The following is a 20,945-nucleotide window of genomic DNA, read 5'->3' on the forward strand; positions in this document are numbered from 1 at the left end:
TAATCATTAGTTGGTTGATCTTATCAATCGATTAACGATGAATTGATAAGCAGCGATTTTCCTGAGAACCTGAATTTCTCTTTCAATATGGTCTATAATAATAAAAGCTAAATATTGTTATATACTTCATGAAAAAAGCATGTCATATTACTTAATGATTGATTTATTGAACTATTGGATACAATCAGTGTTTCCTGTGGAATTTATGGTGATGTGGAGGTGTGTAATGGGGGGGTGCACGCGCGTGCGGTTCGTCGTGGGTGGGTGGGGGTGCGCGCGCGTGCGTTTCGTCGGTGGTGGGTGGGGGTGCGCGCGCGTGCGTTTCGTCGGTGGTGGGTGGGGGTGCGCGCGCGTGCGTTTCGTCGGTGGTGGTGGGGTTACTCGGCCATATGCTCACAGTTCGTTCGGGGGATGTGTGCTTGTTGGTTGGAAACTGCGTGCGTGCTTCACTTTCCGTTCTACTTATAATACTATGGGGTATGGGGCGGTGCAGTGTCCCCCCCCCCCCCCCGCAGAAGTGAAAGTGAAACTTTTCGCTCATTTATCTTTTCCCTACATCCTGAAGAGCCGCCCCACCGGGAGGAGACCTCGGGGAAGACCCAGGACACGTTAGACAGACTATGTCTCTCGGCTGGCCTGGGAACGCCTCGGGGTCCCCCCGGAAGACCTGGAGGAGGTGTCTGGGGAGAGGGAAGTCTGGGCATCCCTGCTTAGACTGTTGCCCCCGCGACCCGGCCCCGGATAAAGTGGAAGAAAATGGATGGATGGATGGATACATCCTGAAGCTTTGCAAATGCTCAGCATACCTGTGGCCCCAATTAGGAGCCTGGAGGATATTTTCAACTTCTGTCTCACTGGCCGTGGACTAGACCAGGAAAAAGCTCCGATCTGATACCGACCCCGCATTTGTGTGTGTATTTAGGCGGGGGTGCACCACTCCTACAGAAAGATGGGCTGGTCTGTGTTTCGCTCCACCATGTCCATAAAGTGATTCTAACTCATCAACACCATGAACCGGTTCCATGACCGCCTATCCCAGCTGCGGCATTGCAGCGCGGACAAACTGGCAGCCTTCGGACAGGTGTGGACAGGTGGACAGGGGCAATTAAAGCTATACCTCCTGATGTGGCATTTCTCACAGCACTTAGTAAAAGTTTGAACATGAACAACCCGCCTCCCTCCAAAGCCCCGCCTGCTTCCCCCTGCCTGAGCTCTGATGCCCCCTTCCTATCACCTGATGCGCTTGGTGGAAGTGGAGGTGGAGGTCCGGTCCGCTTCGGCGTGTCCGCGGACCCCTCCCTCAGCAATCAAATACATCATCCACCTTCCGTGGGCCCACGGCCCCTGTTTCATCAGTAGACCCTGTATTTAAGGGTCTGGTCTGTGCAGCGCTGGGTCATTGTCTTCACTGCTCCTCATCAGCTGGGAGATGAGGTGCCCAGGCGATGGGCGTGCGCACTGTGAACGCGCGGCCTCCGCGAATTTTCCGTGGACATTTGAGGTTTCATAGTCCATACATTTATCATCCTACATCATCCTAGATTATGTGACACCAAGTACATGTACCTGTATGAGTCTCGTGGTCATAAAAGCTGAGCTTTGTGCGGACCTGTCTGTGGTGTCCAGTACACCTGGCTTTTATCTCCATCCTTCATTCATCGGACTCCATTTTGTTCCCCTTGGTTGTTGGTTCTGTTCATAAATCCGTTTTTTCTCCTTCCACATGTGCATTTCAGCCCTATCCATACACATCCTACACAGTAGACTGTGGTCAGTGACAGAAGGAGCAGTGGAAGTGAAGCGTCAGTTTCAGAGGTACTCATATTGGATGTGGAGACAGCGATAATGGATCGGATGCTGGACGGCCATAATGGATGATTGACAGGAGGCTCAGCCAGGTTCGGCCAATTATTTCATTCGATTTCAAACGATTGGTCAGATTTTTATCAGAAATATGAGCAATATATGAGAATTAAACATTTTTGAGTTTCAATACCTGGTGGATTTCTTTTATATTTTAGTTTGACACACGCTTATTAGGAGCATTTTAAGATGACAAAAGAAAAGTGTAAAAATGCTACATCATACGGTGTAGCTTTAATCAACAGTTAATAATTTAATTGAGCAAATTCTTATCAACAATTCATCGATAATTGATTAATTGTTTACATCCCTACTTCAAATAACTTCCTTTTCTTGAGTATAAGGTTTTTGTTTTTTTTTTCATCAATATTTAGATAATGAAAGCAACTTCCTAACAATGCAACAAACAAGACACCATATTTACTACATTCAGATTATCCTGTGTCTGCATTTTTGTTAAAAGGTGTAACTTGTGGAGAAGTATGAATTTAGTGTATCCCTACAAATTCTGTCCCTACAAATGGAAAATGGATGTATAAAATATCCATGTGGCCAATAGCCAAAGTTGTTCACATGTTATGTATTCCCCATTTTAGTGCTAAGTTAATGAGGAAATCTTCGGCGTTATCTATTGTACATTATCCATACAGTCCCTAGATTTATTTCAAGGATACTACAGCAAATGATGGAAGGATGTTTTCAATTATTGCTACAGCACATGCCATCTGCTGCTCTCCCCCCCAAATATTGTGCCTACCTGCTTTAATTGTGGCTATGCACCAAGCTCAAATACTTACTGTCTCCAGTTGAGGTTTGCTAATGACTGCACATACAAGGCTGTCACTAGTTTGGACAGTTGAGTCTAAAAAAGCCCCCCGCCACATGATTTTAAGGTTTTGCTGTTAGAGTTTAAGCAGGTAAAACTAAAATCTGACATGAAGTTAGTGTGTAGGTGGCAGGAGAACTCTTTGAGACTAGTTTTAAGGGTTTGTAAAAGAGTGTAGGTACATCTTACAGACATTTCTCCCCCTTTTTCCAATTTATTTCATGGCTCTTGGTAAAAGTGCGGTGACCATTAGTGCCGGGGGTTCTTTGAAGGAGCTCCCAGAGGGAACACATCTTCACACAACTACCAAATTGTACTTTCTTTCTTTTCTTGTTTTGACAGGAGTACCATCTTATCCTCTGATCTCCCAAAGAGCATTTTTCTACATTTTCCCATTTTTTTCCCTAATCTGATCTTGTTCTTTTGTATGTTTTACAGCTGGTAAAAGAGGAGAATTAGTCTTTAGGTTTTCAAGGACACCTGCAGGCTCGGCTTGAACGTGTGGAGGCTTTCCCTCTGCAGGATGTAATCTCAGCACAAATCCAACCGTCACCAGGAGAAACACAGAAACCCTTTTTTTCCCCTCTTTTGTTTTTACATTCTGCTGTTGCCTCTCTCTTTATCTCAGCAATATTATCGTTCCCTCCCTTCCTCCAAACCTCATCCCTCTCTTGTTTAGAAAGTGCACCAGCACCAGGGGATTCATCTTTTTGAAGTCTGTGATTAATTTCCCCTCTTTCTAGGTGCACTGAACTGCAGCGTGAGTCTGTGTGTGTAGCCACTGTGTCCCATTTCTTACCTGAGCTCATTAGTGCAATGTGAGAAAGCTTTTTCTCCCCCCTGTCTTTGCCTCCCCCTCTCCACCCCTCTCCTCTGTCCTTTCACAGACACTTTCTCCTCCTCTCTCTTTTAACAGTTACTACAGTTTCGCTCTCTCTCTGTCCACCTTTTTTCCCCATCCCATTACCTTCTTGTCCTCTCCCATCCTCCTGTTCCTGCATCTGTCCTCCTTATACACACAGATACATACATGCTGAAAACAGACCAGAGAGGTCAATACTAATTGTTGTCAGCTTGTCAGTTCAGTGTCAGCCAGAATGTAAATGCACTCTACATACTGTGTAACAATAATACTGTGACTATGTGTACTATTCAGAAAAAGTCAAACCTGCAGTGCCAGTGCAGAACCTATGCTTTCAATACATGCATTTTTTGTACATGTACACCTGTTTATTGCCGTTAGTATAGATAAAATTCAGTTTAAAATGGAAAAGCTACCAGCCAGAGATGTCTTGCTGTACTATTTGTTGCTTCAGTTGTTCATGCTGTTCACTTTCATACTCTATATTAAATTGTACTCACTGGGGACAGGAATTTAGGACCAGTTCTAGTTGAGAAATGGTTCCAAATTAGGGTTGAGTGGCCTGACAGCATAACCATCTGACAGTAGAAATGTGTCTACTGGTAAACACTTATGAATCCAGCTTCCTCACAAAGTAATGTGATGTCAACTGCAGGATTGCTAAGTATGATTTTTTCTCTTAAGGAAAAAAAATCTGCTGTATCTTCATGTGGCACTAATGTTATTATAACAATAAATATTTACCTTCTATAACTGATGTCCTCTTGGTTGTGAAGCAGTGCAACTTATATTAAGAGTTCAAATAAATGGCATTCTTGGTATTTAAACTCAAAATTGATCATGGTATATATGAATTGACAGAATTGGTATTAAGGCTCAAATTTGTTCTAATGGTTTCTAAAACGTTTCAACAATAGGTAATAAAACAAAGTGAAATTACTGTGTCTGTTTTCAGAGCCAGTGGAGGAACAGTGTGGTACTAAAAGCCACTGTGTACTGTTGCTAGGCAGGTTTCCTCTGATCTGGTTTATCACAACACAGTGGAGATTTATGCAGGAGCTGGAGCAAATACACTACATACAAACTAATACTCAACTATGGGCAACATAATAGACTAGGGGTGTGACAGTACAGAAAAATTTTGGTTCGGTATGTTTTCGCTACAGGGGTCTTCAGTTTGATACATTTTCGATACATTTTTGGTTCAACATGGCTTCTGTGCCTCTGTTATGCTCTCTGTTGTCTCCCCCCCTTTATCAGCACCCCAGCCTCAGAATAAAGTGTTCTTATTTGGGTTTGTTTTGTTCAGCGACACTGAGAATTCAGCAGCAGCAAATGTATATAAGGAAAATGCTGCACATGGGTTCTGCTCGTGGCCACCTTGCTACCCGAGTGTTTGCGTTCTTCACATAGGTTACATGTATTTGTTCGGTACACCATCGTATTGTATCGAAGGCCCCAAACTGAAATGGTTCGGTACAAACGAGTGCACCGTTACACCCCTATTATAGACAAGTTAGACAAACAAGGACCTGTCTTGAATTGTCTCAGTGGTCACCTCACAGAAAGAAGGATCTGGGTTTGAACCTGGTCAAGGGCCTTTCTGTGATGTTTTTTCATGTTTGTCTCTGGCTCCCCCAGATTTCCCAGTCAAAAACATACTGCATTCTAAGTTGCTTCTCTTCACAGTGCTCCTGACACGCACAGGCTTAGATTTGTACTTGGTCTCGAGGTAACGGTCACTCACATTGCACAGCTCCGAGCGTACAAGGGACAACTTTAATTTCCCCATGGGAACACTAAAGTGAACTAAAATCCTATTTTCACTGTCATTGCATTGTAAACATGTGATAAACAGATTGCACAAGACTACCTAAAATGCAATTAATAAGGAAAACCATTATATTTACACAAACCATGCATTCACACTCAGCATGTGAACCCTTGGACAACACCTGATACTAATTGTGTCAGATTGATGACATGTCATAAGTCGCTTTTCCATTGGACATCTGCACAAAACTTTACAGATATTTACTAAATGTTGGAGAAACAGAAGTGCATAATGTTGGTTTTTCCATTAAATCACAAATGCGATGATTTGTTTATTAACACGAAATGACGCAAGAGGTCCTTCCATAAACATGGCGACAAATGTAAATATGGTGTTGATTTACAAATATATTCATTATTATACATAACCCCTCTATTTCATACTAAATTTAAAAAATGATTGGGTTTCCTGGCGTGTCCGCACATACAGCAACATGTTTCTTTTTCTTCACTTGTTGTAACGTACATCAGCATCCGTTTTTTTAATTCACCTGACTAGTTGTGAAAAAAGGTCTTTCCATTGCATTTTTGCGTGACATATCATTTGTGCTATGCCCGAAAAACCACCTCTTTCCAGTGCAAAAAATCTTTTAATCAAAAAATTTGGCTTTTGGTGAAATTGTCATTTTTCCATTAGGTAAATTTTCATGCCAAATTATATTTGCGCAGTTCGAGGGTAAATGGAAAAGCAACTACAGAAATATTGCACGTCGCAGACTTCCCTCATTTGTTGATTTAGTGTAAACCTTGAAAACCTTTAGTAGAGCCCAGGTAACAATCTATGGACCTGGACCTTTCCAAATACAGTATATTCCCAATTTGATTGGTGACTGTGTGTATGTTCCAATCTCCTCAACTTGCCATAAGGTACTGGATACTGAATCATACTGGGAGCAGTTGACATCTTATGTACTTTTGGATCATGTAGCTTGTCTTAGTGCATGTGGGACTAAAAGGGATATCGCCCACCTGCCTCACACTGCTGGCAACATGCTAGCATTCTCAAAGTAGGATGAGAGTAGTGACATCATAAAAGACAGATACATATACATGACAGAATGACATGACAGATGAGAGACAGACAGACAGGCGGGCGGAGGTTTCAGGTGGTTTACAGGGGGCATGTGTGTTTTTCTCAAAGGAAAAAATCCCTGAGGGATGTCAGGGGAGGAAGGATGGTGGTGTTCAGAGTATCAGCAGGAAATCTGATTTTACAGTTCTAAAACTATCTTTCTCTCTCTCGTATACACACACACACAAACACACAAACACACACACACACACACACACACAATTTAAAGACCAGTTGAAAAATTGCAAGAATTTATATTTTGCACTGTTGGATATTAAGAAGAGCTTCAAAATGCAAAAAGAAGAAATGGGAGTGAGACAAAAAAAATTTGAGTAAGAAATTTATTGAAAACAATTGAACTGAAATAGGATGTTCATCAACTAATCAAAAGTGTGAAACAACAGCCTTTAAAAGCCAAAATCTGTAAAAAAAAAAAAAAAAAAAAAAAAGAGAGAGAGAAAAAAGTGGATTCAATGTCATTTTCTTTCAGGTATTCACACTGTCATGACCTCCTGCTGCAAAAAAGTTTTCTCTCTTTGAATGTAGTGCAGTTGTTGAGCTCCATGAGCAAGGCCTCTTGCAACGCACCATCGCTGCTGAGGTTGGACACAGTAGGACAGTCATTTTGAATCCACTGTCTGGAACCGATGTCCAATTTTGTTAACTTCCCTTGCCATCCATCCCCAAATATTCTCAACTAGATTTAGATCAGGAGAACATGCTAGATGGTCCAAAGGAGTGATGTTATTCCTCTGGAAGAAGCTCTTTGTCAGGCGGGCATTGTGAACTGCAGCGTTGTACTGTTAAAAAACCCAGTCATTACCACACAGATGAGGTCCCTCAGTCATGAGGGATGCCCCCTGCAACATCTCCACATAGCTAGCCACCATTTGAAGCCCCTACACAACCTGAAGCTCCATTGTTCCTCTGAAGGAAAAAGCACCCCAGATCATGATGGCGCCCCCTTCACTGTGCTGTGTAGAAAACATCTCAAGTGGGATCTGCTTGTCATGCTAGTAACGTTGGAAGCAATCAGGACCGTCAAGGTTTAATTTTTTCTCATCAGAGAATAAAACTGTCTTCTGCCTTTCAATGTCCCATGTTTGGTGCTCTCTTGCAAAGTCCAAATGGGCAATTTGGTGGCGTTGAAGGAGACAAGGCCTTTGAAGACGTTTTTTGTTCTTAAAGCCCTTCTCTTGCAGATGCTGTCTGATGGTTACTGGGCTGCAGTCGGAACCCGTAACGGCCTTAATTTGGGTCAAGGATCACCCCATGTCTTGACGGACAGCCAATCGGATCCTCCAGCTCAGTGCCGGTGAAATTTTTTTGGGCCAACTACTTGACTTTTTTGTTCCATAACCCTCAGGATCTTTTAAGAAATTCAAAATGACTGTCTTACTGTGTCCATCCTCAGCAGCGATGGCGCATTGCGAGAGGCCTTGCTTATGAAGCTCAACAATCTGACCACATTCAGAGAAAGGTTTTTTGCCTTTGCCATCAGGAGGCCATGACAGTGTGAATACCTGACAGAAAATGACACCCGAATCCACATTTTTGTGCAAATTTTGGCTTTTAAAGGCTGTGGTCTTAAACTTTTGATCAGCCTATATTCATATAAGCTATGTGTGGATATAATATGTAATGTGTATGTAAGATGAGATTGGCTATCAGCTAAGAGGACGGGAGACACAATACTACCCAGGTGGGAGAGAATACAGTTTGTCAGTTTTGGTTTGTTTTTTAAAGTTTTGTTACCTCCATCTTCAGTATGTTGCAACACACTCAACAGTTTCAGCTAATTTAACTGGGACTGTATTATATTTATTTGGTTGCAAATGTGCATTAAGACTGAAACTTTCTAAAAAGATTTCCTTCAGTACTGAGCTGAACTGAGGTACTGAAAATTAAATATTTAAATTTTATGTTACTTTATGACACTACAGTTACACTACTGAGTTAAACATTACACTTTTTACACCACAATATTTGTCTAACAGCTTTAGTTTCTCTTAAGATAAAAACTCCATGCAATTAATAATATACCAAGGTTTGAAAATATGTTATGTTTTTAAAGATAAAACTTATGATTTCACTATTTGCCACATGATGCCTAGAAAAAGCAGTGTGTAGTTGGCTCCCACTTCAGATGTCTATGAGTTGTTCACAATTCCACCAGACAGTGACTGTTCCTTCTTCTAACATAGCTTCATTTCAATTAATAATCAACCATCCAAAACAATCAATAGTTAGAGGAAAAAGTCCAAAAACTGAATACAGATTTGTGTATTACATTGTGACACTGTGAGAAAATTTCAGAAATTGAAATGTAGCCATCAAACTATGCACTACATCTCTCCTAGTGGTAAAGAAAATGTGTGTCAAATCTGAAAAGAATTGGGTGAATAGGCTTCGGGAAATCGGTTGGACAAAAATTTCAGACAAGTGGACTGAATTCCTGGTAATAATGATTATATCCTGACCATGCAGAAAATTTACTTCTGAGTAGGGCTGCAGCTATCGAATATTTTAGCATTCGAGTATTCTACTGAAAATTCTTTCGATTAATCAAGTAATCGGATAAAATTTATCTTTGCTTGGTTAAAGAGCAATTACAAATACACAAGAGGAAATAAGGTATTTCACTTAATAATGAAGGACCAATTGGTTTCCTTTTTTTTTTTTTTTTTTGATAACAGTTTTTTGTTAACAGCTTTATTTGTTACATTCATTGTGCATATGCAAAAAATGTATTTTCTTGACTAGAAACATTTCCAGAGAGGCAATTGCAAATACAAATAAAAATAAATAAAATGTAATTACTTTCAACTTAGTATTTCTTGTAAGTATCGAAAATATAATGCATTAATAAATAAAAAGAAAGGCATAAACATTGCCTTTTTGATGTGCAACTTAACTTTGGCAGCTGTAAGGTTCAGAATTTGCAATTTAGACATAACAGGAATGCGTTGTGGCATCTAAGAGGCAAGAGCATTTGAATGGGAACTTGGAACGAGTCCATGCATGAACAGTTTTACACATTTCTGCTATATTCAGGAGAATCAAGGGAATGGCCACCCCACCTTATATGTCTCTCTCATAACCTATACCCCCCCCCCCCCCACACACACACACACACGTCCGATTAATTGATGATTCGCTTCATTATTGCAAAAAGTAGCTGGATTTTGCAAAACTTGGGCTGTGACATGGTAAGAGAAAGCTTTGAGCAAGCCGTGCACCATTTTTGGCTGTGATTTTGGGAAATTAACCGTGCAAATCACGGGTGCATGGCTCGCTGCCTAAATCTATGCTTGTCACAATCGTAATAAACTAGCCACACATTCGACAGTAGCCATAATTAACAGAAACCTAGCCCTCCACAGGGCTAAAATTATGTTAGTAAGGTACATTAATGTTAATCTCATTGATATGCCCTACGTTAATTTTATTTTTATCTCGGGTCCTCTGCTTCATTCTGGGTGTCTTATGAGAAGATGCTACATACATCAGAGATGTGCTGTTGTGCTATGGAAGGACCATATTACAACAGATACATGTCACCCCGTTTACCTTGCTGTTCAGTCTGAAATGCTTCCACACTTTTGACATTTTCTGTCATTTTTATTGTTTTTTTTTTTGGTCTTTCATCATCATTGTTGTATTCACTTGCTTCTTCCATCTTCTGCTGCTTCAACTGAACACTTCCGCATCCTCCGTCATCTTCCTTTGCGTGAGAAATGTAAGCGCATCATGCCACATTAAGTAGTCTGTGCGAAATGCTGTGCTTTGAGCTTTACAATTAAATAAACGATTCCTTGAGGCAGAGAAAATTCCTCGATCATTTTTATTAATTGAGGTACTCGAATTACTCGAGGAATCGTTTCACCCCTACTTCTGAGTAATTTTCCCACCACTTGACTCAAGTTAAAAGGTCAATTGGACTGTAACTGAAGTCTAATAAACACTGCCAAACACTTTCTACCTACACACGGACAAGTTTTTATTTGCCTTAAACTCTACTGTGCTTCCACAACCCAACTTCAGGTTATGTTTTCAATCATTTTTTTGGGAATGTCACTTTTTTTTTTTGTATCCTTTTTAAAGCTCTGCTCTTTAAAGTCAGATACAACTGATCAGCTGTGGATGGCCCAGCTAAAAATGAGTGTCTAAAAGAAAATAATAGCAAAGAAAACTACAAGCCTTGGGGAAAAAGGCAGCTAATGTGTGAGCTAATGCGTGAGAGCTAGGATGGAGAAAACAGATTGTAGAAGAGGATAAAGAGGGATGGAGAGTGGAAAGTAAGAGTGAAAGAAAAAAGAGAAGGAGAAAAGAGGGAGATACAAGGTGAGGAACATGACAAATCATTATAAGCGACGGCCTCATCCTTCACGCCCTCACACACACACCAACTGTCCTCTCTAATCTAACTCCTGTGGCAGTGTGAATAGATATGGCTGTTTAGTGCCAGCAGCACAGCTCCCAGTACCTGATGGCAGCAATCTGCTGAGTCAGGAGCTCTGCACTGGGTGAGTGTGTGTGTCTGTGTGTTAGTAGGAGACAGAGGGAGTTAGAAAGTGAGTTAAAGTATTTGTAAGATTTAGTTGAGTGCATAGAGTGCTGCTTTCCACAGGAATGATGAACAGTGCAAATCAAGCGCTGACACACACACAGACTGTAGAGCACATCCACAGGGCAAGCTGACAAGACTTCATGATCATTACTATGCCAGTGAGACTTCTGTTGTCACCATGACAACAAGCATTCACTGTCACCACCACTACAGCTGCGGGTCATGATTACTATAACTAAGAGGGCTCTTTAACATGATCCAACACACATAGATCCATCTACGTTTTCTTTAACTCTTCTGTAATTGCTACCATTACGTGTTACCTTCACCTGACTATCTTTATGTTGCGTATCCACTTTTACAATGACAAGGGTGAGAAAGGCACCAGTAAGTAGTTATATCCATAACTAATGTATAAAATGCATCAAGAGTGATTTGTTCTGCTCTATTCAGCTGAGCATGTGCACTAGACTCGACTCCCCTGTGCTCCTGTCTCAGATCTCCACATTGACACCAACTTACAACCTGGTGCACATTAGTGGGTTTTATTAAAAATGTGGGAGATCACAGACATAATGACAGATTTAACATTTTTAATATTTTCATTATAAGAACGTACATACTAGATGGTTCAGTCAAGATGTAAAACCATGCTGACAGTATGTATAAAGAATGAGAATGAGTGTATATCACAAAACTTCCGATACCTGGGCTTGTCAAAAAACAAAACAGGTATAGAATCTGTGCATCAAGTCATACCTGAGACAGCAGAATCAGGGTGGTTTTCATACATTTTGTAGCAAGAACTGGAGGTTAAGTTGAGGTTAGTCTTAGAGTGGGCTAGAACGAGCTACTGCTATAAGCTTAGATTAGCGTATTAAAACATATGCAAACCTGACCATTGACCATTGACAGAAACTGAGTGATCTAGGACAAGAAAGTCTTGAAATGAGTGCGATTATATAGTTGAATTTATTAAATCAAACAGTGTGCTTAACTGATGCACAAATTACATGACAGACACAATGAATTTAGCCTTATTTTGCCTGGCCTATATTTTGGGACCAGGCTTTATTTGTATATGATGACTTCATCTCCAACTATTATCTAAAACCTGCTTGGTAATTATGTTTTTTTTTTATCAGAGTTTACACAGTAGTATAGCTCATCCCTTTCTCTCTGATGACAGGCTTTTCACCTCATCACCTCAGTAAAACTATGACTGAAATTCTATAAATGTATATTTAACAATTTCTGTTGCAGTGTGATATTATTGTGGCATAATCAACTTCTGCATCAGTGTTAAATAAACCCATGGACTGTCAGTGTAAGTTATTTACATTACCTTCCCTAAAGTGTAGAAAAATAGGACCAATGGCCCTGTAGCTTACCGGCCAAATTAAAAACTTTGGTAAATGTATCCAGATGCCATTTATTATCACCCAGTTATGTGTATTTATTATATTACAGAAATAGCCCATGTTTTGGTCATATTCCAATCAGATCTGTAAAAAATTCAAATTACAACTTGATAACATTGATACTTACTGATTTATTGTATCAATCCACTTCCTATCTCGTATAATGGGAAAATTTTTCAAAGTAGCACCAAATCCAGAATCAGATCCGGATCGAAATAATTTCAATACCTTGTGTTGACATCATCATAAAGAAGCTGTATACCAAGTTTGAAGTCAATCAGAACTGTAGTTTGGGAGAAAAAGACAATTGAAATTTTTTCCCCATAAGAGCCCATATGAAATTTTCCGTCAGTTCCCGGATCCAGAAGAAGACCCTGATCAGCATGTGGCCATTATGTTTTGGTCATCTCCCCATCAGGGCTGGACTGTAGAAATTTCAAGTTGATATGATTTATATTCACTGAGTTATTGCAGTGATCCACTTCCTATCTCTTATAATGGGGAAATTTTTCAAAGTCGCACCAAATCTAGAATCAGATCCGGATCCAAATAATTTCACTAACTTTTGTTGACATCATCATAAAGAAGCTGTATACCAAGTTTGAAGTCAATCGGAATTGTAGTTTCGGAGAAGAAGACGATTGAAATTTTTGTATTGGACGACGGACGACGACAGACGCCGCCGCAGGACACTGCATGATGAAAATAGCTTACGGCCTGTTGGCTGGTAAGCTAAAAACCAAAAAAGGAATAGGCTAGAAGCAAAAGCTTATTTTTTTGCCTATCCTTTTCAACTAATACAGTGCTTACATCAACTTAAATGTGTACAGCATCGAGCATTCACAGCATAATAATAAAAAAAAATAGGACCAATGGCCCTGTAGCTTACTGGCCAAATCAAAAGCTTTGGGAAATATACCCAGATGCTATTTATTATCACCCAGTTATGTGTATTTATTATATTACAGAAATAGCCCATGTTTTGGTCATATTCCAATCAGATCTGTAAACAATTCAAATTACAACTTGATATCATTGATACTTACTGATTTATTGTATCAATCCACTTCCTATGTCTTATCATAGGAAAATTTTTCAAAGTCGCACCAAATCCAGAATCAGATCCGGATCGAAATAATTTCAATACCTTGTGTTGACATCATCATAAAGAAGCTGTATACCAAGTTTGAAGTCAATCAGAACTGTAGTTTGGGAGAAAAAGACAATTGAAATTTTTTCCCCATAAGAGCCCATATGAAATTTTCCGTCAGTTCCCGGATCCAGAAGAAGACCCTGATCAGCATGTGGCCATTATGTTTTGGTCATCTCCCCATCAGGGCTGGACTGTAGAAATTTCAAGTTGATATGATTTATATTCACTGAGTTATTGCAGTGATCCACTTCCTATCTCTTATAATGGGGAAATTTTTCAAAGTCGCACCAAATCTAGAATCAGATCCGGATCCAAATAATTTCACTAACTTTTGTTGACATCATCATAAAGAAGCTGTATACCAAGTTTGAAGTCAATCGGAATTGTAGTTTCGGAGAAGAAGACGATTGAAATTTTTGTATTGGACGACGGACGACGACAGACGCCGCCGCAGGACACTGCATGATGAAAATAGCTTACGGCCTGTTGGCTGGTAAGCTAAAAACCAAAAAAGGAATAGGCTAGAAGCAAAAGCTTATTTTTTTGCCTATCCTTTTCAACTAATACAGTGCTTACATCAACTTAAATGTGTACAGCATCGAGCATTCACAGCATAATAATAAAAAAAAAATAGGACCAATGGCCCTGTAGCTTACTGGCCAAATCAAAAGCTTTGGGAAATATACCCAGATGCTATTTATTATCACCCAGTTATGTGTATTTATTATATTACAGAAATAGCCCATGTTTTGGTCATATTCCAATCAGATCTGTAAACAATTCAAATTACAACTTGATATCATTGATACTTACTGATTTATTGTATCAATCCACTTCCTATGTCTTATCATAGGAAAATTTTTCAAAGTCGCACCAAATCCAGAATCAGATCCGGATCGAAATAATTTCAATACCTTGTGTTGACATCATCATAAAGAAGCTGTATACCAAGTTTGAAGTCAATCAGAACTGGAGTTTGGGAGAAAAAGACGATTGAAATTTTTTCCCCATAAGAGCCCATGTTAAATTTTCCGTAAGTTCCCGGATCCAGAAGATGATCCTGATCAGCATGTGGCCATTATGTTTTGGTCATCTCTCCATCAGGGCTGTACTGTAGAAATTTCAAGTTGATATCATTTATATTTACTGAGTTATTGCATCGACGGACGACGACAGACGACGACGACGACGGACACCGCACGACGACAATAGCTTACGGCCTGTCAGCCAGTAAGCTAAAAACTCAGGCCAGTAACCTGTAGACTGATATTTTTCACTGGTCATACTTACTAAATCGTGTTCTCCATCCTAGGAAGGCTGCATGAAATGAATCAAAGTCAGTCAGCTGTATAGTGTAGAGAGGAAATCCAGCTACATTTATGTGGATGCTGTGCATCACAATATCTGGCTGAACTCTTTTTCCTCTGTTCTTTGCTGTGCAAGTGTCATGTTTGGCCGACCGTGCAAAAATTATGACAGGCCATTTCCAAACTGTCCACCCACCACACTCAGTCAACAAGGGTTTGGATGAATCTGTTATGCACTTGAGCTTTCCAAATGGTACTGTTTTCATGTTGTGTGTACTGGCAGGATCAACTACAGTGTAGGAGCAGGTCAATGTGTTATCTTTTTTTAGCAGTCTTTACAGTGTAATTAAACCGTATCATGTTGCCTAGGTCTTACCCCCAGCCATGTCCTCTTCTAGCAGCTGTATCTGCAAGTGGAAGATCTTCTCTTGGAGGTCGCACAGAGTGTGTTTCATCCTCTCCCTCCGTGTCACCATGTAACACAGGTTACGCACCTGAAACACAACACAATATTGCTTCAAATATCATGACTAAGGTTTGACACATGCTGCATGCCGACTCATTACATTACTCATAACACATTATGATACAATGTAGTGCATGGACAAACAGACACATATATTTTGGTGTTGTCTATTTTTTATTTGTCATTTTATCCTACGCATTCATGCTGCACACAACGAGACCTCGGTAACTATGTTTAATTCTGATCACGTGTAATGATTGAATGACAATAAAGATGAGTCTGAGACCTCTGTAGATACACGCTATCGTAAAATGTACAACCAATCAAAGAAGAGAGGAATACACAAGTCTATAACGACAGATATCATGAACAAGAACAAATAGAAATGTTTGGTTTAGGTCACTACACACAGATACGTAAATTAAATTAAAAGGTGCACTAAGAATTGTGTAAAAAAAAGTGTAATGTTAGAGACCCTTCTTTTTTAAGAAAATTTAATATTCTCTGCAAATTCATAGAGCTCATTAGCCCCTTTTACCTCGTAGTTTCAATATTATTCAAATTTTATATATAGCTGAGCCACAGCTGCTTGGGTCAGCTTCATTTTTGGCAGCAGGTACATTACACCAAAAAGATAATGTTGGCAATTATTGGATAAATGGAGGGTAAAGTGTTTATTATTGAGCAGTGACCAGAGATAAAAGGTGGGGTAAACATTCTCCACCAGGTGAGGAGACACTTAATTATAATGTCACTATGAAAGGTTACCATCTAATTTTATTCATCCGAGGTAAAAATATTAAAGGGCAGTAGCCACAACCAAATGACTCCCATTAAAAAAAAAAAAAAACAACTTCTCCAAAGAAATGCTAAGTCAACAAGAAAAGCATTCAGAGAGCGCAGACCTCCGCCAGGACTGATCTGCGCCCCCCCCCCCCCCCCCCCCCCCCAATCACCACCAAAATTTAATCATTTGTTCCTTGTGCCAGTATCAACATTTCCTGAAAATTTCCTGAAAATCTATCCATAACTTTTTAAGTTATCTTGCTAGCAAACAAACAGTCAAACAAACACGCAAACACACAAAGCAAAGTGATCACAATACCTCCTGGTGGAGGTAATGAAAAATGTGTTGTAAATGGGATTTTCAGTGTTAAATTGAAATGCCCACTGAGTTCACACTCTACAGTGGATGTGGACAATTTTGTGCCAAATACAAGACATTGAGGTGACACAGTGGTGCAGTGGATAGCACTCGTGCTTCGCAGCAAGAAGGTCCTGGGTTCGATTCCAACACCAGTGGACGGGGGGTGGGACCTTTCTGTGTGGAGTTTGCATGTTCTCCCTGTGTCTGCGTGGGTTCTCTCTGGGTACTCCGGCTTCCTCCCACCATCCAAAGACATGCACTTATAGGTTAATCGGTTAATCTAAATTACCCATAGGTGTGAATGTGAGAGTGATTGTTCGTCTCTATATGTCAGCCCTGCGATGAACTGGCGACTTGTCCAGGGTGAACCCCGCCTTCGCCCCTATGTAGCTGGGATAGGCTCCAAGCAACCCCCGTGACCCTAGTGAGGATAAAGCGGGTTCAGATAATGAATGAATGAATACAAGGTATTGTTATAAGCTACAGGTGTATCAAATTGGAGGCTAATCGGAGTCGTTCTGAGTTTTTTAATGAATTTTCAAAAACTGCTCTATGATGAGAGGACAATTTGAGATTTTGTGACCTTGCTGTGACCTTGAACTTTGGCCTACTTGGCCCAAAATTTTATGGGTTCGTCCCAGGGCCTAGGCCTTCCTGTGGGTAAAATTTGGTAAAAATGGTTGTAATAGTTTTCCCGTAAAGTTGCTAACAAACAAACAAACAAACAAACACACAAGGCAAAGTGATCACAATACCTCCTGGCGGAGGTAATAATTATTCCCGAGTCATTCTTTATTTGGACCCTCTAATAAGTGTCTTTGTGGTCCTTTTCTATATTGTTGCTCAATCAATGAGATGTGACGGTTAATAAAAGTTTTGTGGAGGGTTAAAAGGCTCAATGTAACAACATATAACATTAAGATAAGTATGTGTATCAGTAAGAAGACAATTACTGTGGGAGTCAAGAGGCATCTTCCTGTTTGCTGCCCATAAACTGGCACCCAGACTCTTCTTCCACTCAAACACAATCTCCAGCTGAGCCTTTCTGCTTCTCCAAATGGCCAAATTACTATCATCTGCTCCTATAGGCGGAATGTGTATGTGCTTATGTTAAGAGCATATGGATGTTCAAAGGGAGGCTTTAGTTGGAAATGTGTGTGCATTTCTGTTCTGAATTGGCAAGACATAAGAGAGAAGCACGAGAATAAAGAAAGGTGCTGCATCTACAAGTCAGAGAAAACGATCACATGCTCGAGTAGCTTGAACAAGTGACTTTTTTTGCTTTTCATTACATTTATTCAACACAGTAAATAATTGAGTACATTTCTTTTGATATACTCATCAGTGAAATATCTTCTACCCATGTTACGATGAGAAACGTTTTACATCTAATTGACATACTGTACATCTGATAGTGAATACTTTTAGTCATGCTAATGTTCTTGAATGGATGATGATCTGAGAACATTTCAATTTGTTAAAAACACAAATAAATTTAACCAGGATGTGATGAAATTCAGATCCTTTCCTGCAAACATACAAAACTTGCGATATAAGGTTACTCAACTAACATTAAAACAGCATAAAACTTTTTTCTAATAGGGTTTTAATAATCCAAACTCATATGGCTGGACTGTTGTGCAGATGTTTTTATAGAGTGGAGTACAGCTTTCTCACTGTTTACTGGTCTCATAAGTACTGTTGTATGTGGGTTTCAAAGCAAACATCTTAGAGCTACAGCAGATATTGAAGTTTATGTGCAAGACAAATGGTTCATCTGCTCCTACTTGTTTTTAAGTATTAAAAATATTGTATTGTTTGTATGTTACATCTTACACAACAAGGAGGGAGCGAAAGAAGAAAAGGGAGAGAGAAATTAATTAGGTCCAAACCAGAGAAGTCAAGTCCCAAACTAACCAGCAAGAAACTGGACGTCTGCCAACTGGATTTCTCTCTCAATGGTATTATCAGTAATTATAGGTGTAACCACAGCTGCATGTGTGCTACAGTGGGTGTACATGTGTGAAGCTGAAGATCTGCTGTGATGCTAATGGGACTGGACAGACTGTGATTTTTGTTTGTGCAGGAGGGCAGGTATGCAGCTATTAAAAAAGCAAACAAACAAGGCCAGAGATATAAAGATTGGCAATGATTAGAACTCTAGTTTGTACCATGTATCCTTTGAAAGGTCCTAACTTATTTCCAAAAAATGTCCAGATGTCACTCTATAGCACAGGTGTGGAACATATAGCCCGTGGGCCAAAACGGGCCCACGAAAGGGTCCAATACAGCCTGTGGGATGAATTTGTGAAATGCAAACTTATATTGAAGATACTAGCGGCATTGTACCCGTGGTGTCATTGTGCGATAGTAGAACTTGTCTGCCACCACTATCCATTTGTAAACATACCATTTAATCATGCATTGTGCTGGTAATAATTTGAGCCAACATGTGAGGCATGAAGGGAAGAGCATGTATTTGTTTGGCCTGTCACGCATGATTAAATTCATACAGCAGTAGTGAACTGCAGCCTTCATATTGTAGCATCGTCTGCTAGCAGTAGAAATTTCATGAACGGCAGCATAACCACCAGTGTTGGGCAAATTACTTGAAAAAAGTAATTAGTGATCGTTACTAATTACTTTTCCCAAAAAGTAATTGAATTAGTAATGAAATTACTCCTTCATAAATGTAAATAGTTACCAGGGAAAGTAATTATTGCGTGACTTTTTTGAAGAACCTTCAAATATGTAAAAGGAAACTGATTTTTGAGCGTGTTTCACGGCCCGTTGCATAGAGTAGAACAGCAGACAGGTACTTCATACCATAATTGTGGTGAGGCTGGGGTCCACCAGGGCCCGGCTTTTCCACCACATGAATGCATATCTGCACATACAGGAAGAAGATGCTCCTCCAGTTAAAGCCACGTCTCCACTTTTTTCAGTCGCTCCTCCTGGATACAGTAGTAAATGTCTCCCATCCAGTCAGTCGGACTCTCACTGATAGGTCCTCCCCTAAATTAGCTGTGCATGTAGCTGCATTCAAGTTAATGGGGTGTGCTGTGGACAACTCAAACTCGGAGATGTCGTTAGTCGTTCAGGTGAAGGCAGTGTGGACAATTCAGACTCATGTGGCACACAGGTGAAGCATGAAGGCAGTGTGGGCAATTTGAATATAAGAACGGCACGTAAATTAACGGCTCGCAACGAATCGGTTGTTATCGTTCACTTAAAAGAGCTGTTCAAAAGACTTGACTTGTACGCGAACGTCACATCTCTCATGCCTGGCTGAGCGAGGCAAGACGGATAACAGCTGTTAGATATCAGTGCATATTAACGTGCCACATTTCACTGCCGGTAACGGTAACAGCGTTGTAACGTTTGAAATAGTAATTAATTAGATCACCCATTACTGGAAAACAATAAAGTTGTTAGTAACGCTGTTATTTTTAACATCATTATTCCCAACACTGATAACCACTTCCGAAAATGGAATATGGCGGCAGGAGCTGGGACCCGGTCTGTGGTGAGCTGGGACCCTGTTAAAATCTCCCAGCATACCTCACAACATTTGAATACGGACATAAAATTGTGGCTAGTAGATAGTCAGGTAATGTTTGTATTCATTTGGTGAGTTTGGCGGCCATCAGGCCTGTAAAGGCTGAGGAAAACCCGTACAAACGGCCTCCTGTGTTGTAACATCGATCGGACATTGATCAGACACACATGCATCAGACACACATGCACCGGACACAGAACGTCCATTATAATAGGATTAACAATTAATGGTGTCAGAATCATTTTAGTTCAGGTTTCACATACAGACCAATTCAATCTCCAGTGGGTCACACCAGTAAAATACCATCATAATAACCTATAAAAAAATGACAACTCCAAAATTTTCTCTTTGTTTTAGTGTAAAAAAGTAAAATCACATGAAATTGTTTACATTTATAAACGATCTTTTCACAATAAAATGTGAATAACCTGAGCAAATATGAACAACCTGAAATGTCTTGAGAGAAGTAAGTGGAATTTTATCAATATTCTGCCTGTTACTAAATGTTTTGTGTATTTGTTGATCCACTGTGATCTGTAAGTTGAAATGCACGTGTAAATGATAAACTAAGGCATAATATTGTTGAAATTGCAGTTATTTTTCTTAAGAACTTTCAGATGGTTCATGTTATTCAGGCTTTTAAAGACATTTTTGGAAACATTTTCATTATGCAATTTTACTTTTTTATTATTATTTTACTGGTCTGGTCCACTTGAGTTCATATAGGGCTTTATGTGGCCCCTGAATTAAAATGAGTTTGACATCACTGCTCTAAAGCCTCTTTGCGAGAACAGAGAATTTTCTTCTCGCTCCCAATTTTGTTCTCGCAGCCCCAGTTTTGGAGTTCTCACACACCACAATGTGTT

At 40.0% G+C, this 20,945-nt stretch overlaps 1 protein-coding gene across 1 annotated transcript in view; it reads right to left on the reverse strand.

Annotated features, from left to right (window-relative positions):
• jade2 (jade family PHD finger 2) overlaps positions 1–20,945 on the reverse strand; it is a 458,373-nt gene that overhangs the window by 42,668 nt on the left and 394,760 nt on the right. Inside the window, 1 exon segment of the mRNA XM_030154999.1 lies at positions 15,284–15,401. Within this exon segment, the coding sequence (XP_030010859.1) occupies positions 15,284–15,401 (118 nt within the window).

This window comes from Sphaeramia orbicularis, chromosome 14 (assembly GCF_902148855.1).
Source record: "Sphaeramia orbicularis chromosome 14, fSphaOr1.1, whole genome shotgun sequence".
Taxonomy (NCBI): Eukaryota; Metazoa; Chordata; class Actinopteri; order Kurtiformes; family Apogonidae; genus Sphaeramia; species Sphaeramia orbicularis.